The sequence below is a fragment of the Notolabrus celidotus genome, chromosome 21 (genome assembly GCF_009762535.1).
Source record: "Notolabrus celidotus isolate fNotCel1 chromosome 21, fNotCel1.pri, whole genome shotgun sequence".
In the NCBI taxonomy this organism is placed as follows: domain Eukaryota; kingdom Metazoa; phylum Chordata; class Actinopteri; order Labriformes; family Labridae; genus Notolabrus; species Notolabrus celidotus.
In genome coordinates this window covers 21225939-21233817 of record NC_048292.1, presented here as the reverse complement: position 1 = coordinate 21233817, position 7879 = coordinate 21225939, and the positions used below count along the sequence as shown (strand labels likewise).

Sequence of the window (7879 nt, the reverse complement as noted above, 5' to 3'; positions counted from 1 at the left end):
AGGACAGTGTGGTCCAGCTGGTGAAGTTTTATACATCCCTCCTTGTGATTTATTCCTCTCAGTTTACAGTTGGCCGTCAAACTTCATGGGTGAAAAAATGCTCACATGGCAGAATTTCTGAGCAGACACAGATCGTGTTTATTTGTTCAAAATTTATGAGCTGCTTGTTATGTGGCCGTCTTTGCTGTGTTCGCCTTGCTGTCTGTCGGCTCGCATACAAACACCTACAGTTTGTCACTTTACCCCTTTTTTTGATGCTTGCATGGTCAGGCGTTGAGTCGATCTCATTTGAAGCAGCATTCAGTTCCTCTCAGCTCGTCTCTGTGTTTGCTCTGAATAAATTGTTGCTCGTCTTTGCGTTTGTATTGAGATAAAGTTGTAAGATGGATGTAAAGTGCTGAACTTGTCCCTTAAGTTTCTCTGCTCAGAGACTTAAGGTTGACCTCACTTCATTTTTAGCATTTTTGCTTGCTGTGCACTCTAAGGTCGGTCCAGTTCCCATCTCACTCAGCTCGATCTGGTCTTCAGAGACTGAGCTAAACAAGTCTCCAGGTACATGCAACTTCTCGGCACCTTTCCAGATTACTTTTTTTCCCTGCAAACCATCAGATTCACTATTAAGGCTGCAGAGATTAGTCTGATAAATGCAGTATAAGATGGGATATGAGATGTACACATGGTTTAAGAACTTAGAAATGAAGAATCAGCTGTCTGAGAAAGATGATTGCTCAAGAGTTATATCAGATTATCCTTTCACGGTTATCGTAGCCCAAAAAATTCGCAATAACTTAACCGTAATGGAAAACAAAAGGAATCAGGGAAGGCAAGACAAAGTAAAGCAACATGTAACTTCATGAACTTTACTAATGATGTTCAAAGTCAGTCGTTTTACCTGCGTCATCAGCCCCGTGACAGAAATTTCTGATAAAACAAAAACTTGCGTCTTCTTCTGCGTGTGTTCTGCATCACGTGTCGTCCGCACACCGGGGTATATAATCCTAAAAAGTCCAAAACTTAGGGGGCGACTTTTCTTGGGTGCAGGTAGAGCACCTTGCTTTCATCCGTCATCTCCTCAAGCCACACACTGCAGTAAAGGCTAGCTAGTTACTGAGTCTTCTTCTGCTGTGCCCTCCTCTTCGTTTTCCCTCTATTTCATGGCGGTTTGAGACCAGCGTAAAGAACCATGATATGATATGATAGCTATTTAAAATAAAGATAGATAAATAGAAAGTAAAATGAAAAATACTGAAACTACATTAAAATAAATAGTTTAATATTTGAAAAATAAATAAATGGAAAAGGTAAAAAAGCAATAAGAATAACAAAAAATAATTATAAAAAATTAACCTGATCAAGTTTAAAAAAAATAAAATATTAAAAGACGGTTATCGATCATACACGTATATTGCGACCGCCCTGGTAGGGGCCAAAACAGAGCTAAAAGGAGCACAGGGATTACCCTCATGAAGCATGACGTCAGCATTGATTTCAGTCTTGTGCCTGTTTCTGTTTGATGACACGTTCACTGTCGCTGTTTCAGTCCCGACTCAGGCAGAGGGAGTGGAAAAGGTAGAAAGAGGAAGTCCACTTGAGTTAACCCTGACCAAACAGACCCTCCAACCAGCCCAATTTCCAGATCTGTTCAACCTGAATATGTTCAAGTTTCTTTTGTCAGTGGCAGTCTTTCCTCTCTTGACACTTTGCATGAATAGATTCTGCATTGAACAGGACCTTTAAACATAGCCCCCTTCAGCGCTCTGTTTCTAGCTCAAATACCCAGTTTCAGGTCCGGTTTAGAGTAGGGGCTCAATTGAGAACCGGTTTTTCATGTTTTGACTGCGAGTGAACCAGCTCCCGGCCAGGAGAACAGGTTCCAGAGCGGCTCCAACTCTTTGCTGGTCTAGAACTGTGAACCGCTTACGTCAGGGGTGTGTGGCGGGGTTGCCGTGTTCAAAAATACATTGTCCTGGAGTTGAAAAATAAAAGAGATTAATGGATTCCAATGCAAAGCAATGGTCAGCCGAGGAGACAAGCTGGTGTTGTCCACCATCGTTGTTGTTGTGTGGGAAAGTTTGCGTTAGCGCAGCTGGGAAAAGTGGTCACGCAAATCTGACGCCATGACGTGCCTCTTCCACAGGCATAAGCGTGTGGAAAAACAAAGGGGTGTCGTGTTGGTTCGCGAGTTCAACCAGCGCGAGCACCAGCACAGAAATGCAACCCGGTTCGCATTGGTTGGAAAGAGGTAAAAGAGACAAATATTTGTTCAATTCTTCTGCAGAATCGTTAAATTTGAAGTACTGCAGCCAATGATACTGCAGTATTTACAGCATTTTCACCCTTTCTCAACTTTTATTATTTATTGAACAACTGTGAGAATAATCTGGTCATGTCAAAGGAAGGACTCACCATGGAGCCACAGGTGCAGCCTCCGTGGAGACATGTCGATGACTCCTATTAGACGTTTGTGCAGCGGTTAATGAACAAAAGACTTCAACACTCCTTTACCTTTATCACTCTGTATTAGGTAAAATAATACTCTTCTTTGTTTTGGACTGAGCTGGTGTTTATCAAGAGAAATTAAGCAAGCTCTTCTTCAAATTCTAAAAAAAACCCCAGCCTGATGAAACGGCTCCAAAAGCATCTTTTGATTTGGTGGCGTGTGCTTGCTTCTGCCTTTGTGGAGGTGCAGCCCCTCATTTACGGAGCTTTTTGGTGTCTGCTTGACAACTAAACACAAGCTCCTTCTGCCAAACAAATGGGAGCTGTGTCGGGGAGAGAGGGGGCGGACCCGGCCCAAACCGCAGAGACGGGCACTCTGTGACAGCTGCTTTCATCTCCTTATTATTCCTCCTTCACACTCAAGGATTTTTGGGCTTCCTAAAGTATTTCTGTCGCTCTCCTTCCTCTCCCCCCTGCTCTTCCTCTCTTTCTGTCACCGCGCCGTGATTGGCTGTTATGACAGAGCCGTCGCCGGGCTGTCAGCCTCTTCTAAAGCTTAGTTTAATTACTCCTTTTCACTAACATGACACGTTCATGCACAGATGCATGCAAACTCGCACACACGAGTGAAAGTCGCTCACAAAATAAAGAAACACACATGAGCGAATGCTTTCAGACGCACACTCCGTCCTCGCTGTAATAAAAATGGTGATTGAACTCTCCGTCAGCTGCTCCACCTGAAAGCAGACCCCAGATGTTTGTCAGCGCCGGTTTCCCTGTTTTCTCGGCGGAGCTTTGAAAGCATCGTGTAGATTCGTGAAGGGCTGAGCGTCGCTGTGAGAGATGGGCGCAGATCGATGGTGCGGCCTGCTGTGCCAGCCTCTGAATAGCCAATTAAAGCCATTGAGACGGAGGAGAAAATGGGAGCTAGAGTGAAGGAGTGATTAGAGGAGGATGATGAAAGAAAAGGAGGGAAAGATGCAGAAGCAGTTGCGGTTCCTCGTAAATGTTTAATATTCTGCATCGTAGACTTCATCCTGCGTCTCCTCCTCATCATTCCTGCAGATAAAGATTCCCTGATGGATCGTCGGGCTCATGCTTCCACAAACAGGAGACAGCAGAGCACTGGGGTGAGACCTTGCCTGATGGAGGGGAGCTGAGACAGATGTACAGATTTGATAAGAAATGAGGGGAAGATGATGAGAAAGCCAAACTGTCAAAGCTGGTTTCAATTCGGCCTTACATTTCCTCTCTCCTTGTTTCCACCACCTTTCTGTCCTTTGTTTGCTTCTCTCCTTCACTTCCTGCCTTCTTTGTGTCCCTTCCTTTCCACTTTCTCTCTCCTTGCCTTTTCGATCTGTCCGCTTGAATACATGCATTAGAAAACAGACGTATCCCAGTAGAAATATGTTTGCATGTGTCTAAGATTCAAACTTCACAACACCAGATTACACATGAACCTGTGACAGTTGCTATGAATCCTGACAGGGTGAAACAAGACCCCTCCGCTTCTCCTGAAGGGGTTCTTTATCCCATAACAACCTGCTAATCATACATTATCCCGCTTTTCACCCGGATACTATCTTAAATACAAACACGTTGGTAAAACATTGATTAAAGATTGTTTTATTGATCTAAATGATATATGTTTACAGTTTTTAAAAATAGTCCCAGTGATTCCACGTCAGTCATCGTTCCATGGTGATGGATTCTTATCTGCCTGTTGCGGTGGATTTTAACATGAAACTGTCCTCGTTCAGCTCTCCTTCTTCCCTGCGCTCTGCGGTTCACACCTTTAGAAATAAACTAATGTCACAACTTTGAACCCTGCTGCTATCATCACCACCGCTCATGGTTTAAGTTTCTTTGTAGAGATCGCCAACCTAAAGTTTCTCTTGTTGATCATATTGCTGGACAGGATCCAATATGTAAACATCTGTAGCCTGCCACATTAGCATGCTAACCAAAGCTAACGTTTTTAGCCACATTGTTTACGATTTTACCTCACCTTACGGTCTATGGTGTCAACAAGCAGAAGCTAAGTGTGTCTGAACTCTTTTCTGTGGATTTATTTGACATGGTGTGTGATCGGTTTGTCTCTGGTGTTGCTCAGGTTAGTGAAAGTCAATCACCGTCGTCAAGGGGTTTGGACCAATCAGAATCAAGCATCTTGGGGTGCTGGTGGCCTAGGGGTCTAAGCGCCCCATGTTCAGAGGCTACAGTCCTTGTCGATTGGGTTGCCGGTTCGATTCCCGGCCGCGACCATTTCCTGCATGTCTTCCCCAGCTCTCTGCTCCCCACATTTCCTGTCTGTGGAGGTGCCTCTCTCCAACACGGTCTCAACAGATGTGTGTCTAACATGAGTCTGGTCCTGCTGGAGGTTTCTTCCTGTTAAAGGAAGTTTGTCCTTGCCCCTGTAACTAGCTAAATGCTGCAAAGTGCTCTGCTCATGGTTGATTAAGATGAGATCAGACTGAGTCCTGTCTGTAAGATGGGACTGGATCTTACCTGTCTTGATGTTGGGTCTTTGTTAATAACGGAACATAGAGTACGGTCTAGAGCTGCTTTGGAAAGAGTCTGAGGAGAACATTTGTTGGGATTTGATGCAAAAGAAATAAAGATGTTTCCCCTGTGTCCTCTCCCCTCAGGTACTCTGCCCTACGACATCAAGATCGTCATTGCCGGGAACCACGAGCTGACTTTTGACCAGGAGTTTATGGCTGATCTGATCAAGCAGGACTTCTACTACTTCCCCTCCGCATCCAAACTGAAGCCGGAGAACTACGAGAATGTCCAGTCACTGCTCACCAACTGCATATACCTGCAGGACTCTGATGTCAGCGTGAGGGGCTTCAAGATCTACGGCTCCCCCTGGTGAGTGACCTTTTCACCTTCGTTTGATGTTCATTGTCTCGGCAATGTTTGGCTTTTTGGTTGAAGGATGGATTTGGATGAACCTTAAGTGCAAAGGTTTTCCAGGTTAAGACTTTTGATGTTAGCCGGATGTTGCTTGGACTTTTGCACTTGGATTTCGTGTTTTCAGAGAACATTTATCATGTTATTCCACATTATTTTAGTAAGACAGTCATCACCACACACCCCTCACTCTACAGACAGCCTGTTTAATGGCCTAAAGATGGCTGCACTTTGGTCAGGTTTAGGCACCAGATGTAAAGGGTTTGTAAGTTGCTTTAAGTCAATGCTGACTTTCGGTATCATGCTGACTAGAACTCATCCATCCTGGTCTAGTTGTTCAAAAGTAATCTGATCGGATTAAAGATATCAGATTGGATCAAACTTGATATCAGGGAGAAAGGATTACACTGGACTTCCACCAGATCTGTTGCGGTCCATCTCCGATCTGCTGAGCTCCTGCTCTGTGCAGGATACCTGGAGTCATGTGACCAAGGTTTTCCCGCAGAAATTACTGAATCAAGGATTCTCCTCCTCCTCTCCTCATCCATGTTGTCTTTATGGTCCTCTGAAAACCTCTGACCTGTTGACTCCAGGCCTGGCTCCGCTCATCATGATGGTTTGTTGTTGTAGTTGAAATACGATGTTGTGATAACACAGAGTGTTTTATTCTGAAAATTAACCGGATGTTTTCATGTTATTTTGGTGCCTGACTTCCTGTCCCGCTCCATCTGCTCTGTTGAGTTTGATGCGTCGTGCTCCGGCATCTGGCAGAAATAGAAGTCTTGTGTATCTGATCCGGAGGACTCCAACCTGCCGGATCAGAGACGCAGCCGGAATGCAACGGAGCGGATCCAGTGGAAGTTAACAGATTGACTAAAATAGAAACCTATCAGATCTGGTGGAGGTCATCAAATCCTGTTTTTTATCTGAATTAAACCCTCAGTTTGTGTTGCTGAAACTTTTGAGTAGGATGATCTAGAAATTCAGGATTATCCTGACCCCAGCAGAGGGTTTGAATTCAGACTGGATTACTGGAACAAAATGTGATAAATGTTTAATGTAGGTCCAAAAAAACAACCTTTTACGAAGATGTTCGTGTGTATTAATTTGTATATGCTTTGCTCTTAAATTGCTGTATCATGACAAACTGAGGAGTCAGACTTCAGGAAGCTTTTTACCAAACAGGTGTTATTATTAAATGTAATATTAAGTTAAAGGCAACGGTTAGGATCTTTTCATTTGCATGGATTTGGCGCCCCCTTTGGACAGAGTATGTAATGTCATCTCATTTAGTGCATTACCAGACTTGGACATTTTTAAAAGCGTGGATCAGGATAAAGTTGATCTAATCCAGATTTTCGTTGACAAAGATGAGCTGGATTACGTGAGTCTCGATAGCAAGGAGGAGGAATCACGAATCATGATCACTCTGATCGTGATTAAACCTTTTTAAAGACTGAAGAGGGAGCTTATGCAAACTGCACAGTGGTAATTTTGGACAAGGTCATCTTATTGTTTGAACTTCTCATGTCGGATGATTTAGGAGCTTGTCGACGTCAGTCTTTCATTGTTGTTTGATTCACTATTTAGTTTTGAATTTTTATATTCAGGGTTCTCTCTCTATGATATGAAACGTTATCGTGACGAAGCTCTCCCTCTGTCCTCTTTTGAACTTCATCCGTGCAACTTTGCATCATTGACATGAATCATTTATTGACTTCTTTATTTGGCTTTCACTTGAATTACTCTCTGTTTTTCCCCTTCAAATCCTCATGGACAGGCTGCTTCTTCTCCTCTGTGTGTGTGTGTGTGTGTGTGTGTGTGTGTGTGTGTGTGTGTGTGTGTGTGTGTGTGTGTGTGTGTGTGTGTGTGTGTGTGTGTGTGTGTGTGTGTGTGGTGTGGTGTGGTGTGGTGTGGTGTGGTGGTGGTGGTCCATGATCTTTGTGTGTGTGTGTGTGTGTGTGTGTATTTTGGTGACAGGTTCCTGGTGTGTGCCTGCTTCTAGTGCTGCTGGGTAATTGGTTTGCTGTGATAGCAGCGTCCTCCGAGTTTATTGCTCAAGTCTCTGCAGAGAGCTGCCCGAGGTGGACGGAGGGGAAGATGGAGATGAGAGAGAGGAAAGGATAAACGGAGAGCAGGAGGAGGGAAAAGTGAGAGAACCCGTGGAGGGCGGGAGACAAAGGGGAGATGTAGGAGAGGAGGAAGAGGTGATGAGGGATGGAGAGTCAGACAGACGACAGAGGGAGGGAGGCAGATTTAGGAAGAGATGATTTTATTCATGTTCACCGGCTGGCCCTGGCTGGTGTAATGGGCACATGAGGTGACGACCGTGTGTGAATGTGTGTGTGTGAGCCTCGGGGTGTGTTCCTGCAGCACAGAGGGGCTCCAGCTGGAAGCTCTGTGTCCCCCCGTCTGCACTGTCTGCTCCCCTCTTCCTCCTCTCTCACCCACCCATCACTCTGTTTAATCTTTTGCGCTTCCCTCCATTATCTCCATCTTTCATTGTATTTACCCTCTATTAAAT

General features: G+C 44.5%; 1 protein-coding gene across 2 annotated transcripts in view; it reads left to right on the top strand.

The window, feature by feature from the left end:
* The window catches only part of mpped1 (metallophosphoesterase domain containing 1), a 91025-nt gene that overhangs the window by 28749 nt on the left and 54397 nt on the right, over positions 1–7879 (top strand). For both annotated transcript variants that reach the window (XM_034673815.1, XM_034673814.1), the window contains exon 4: positions 5088–5313. In XM_034673815.1, coding sequence (XP_034529706.1) covers positions 5088–5313 — 226 coding nt within the window. The remainder of the gene's footprint in view (positions 1–5087; positions 5314–7879) is intronic.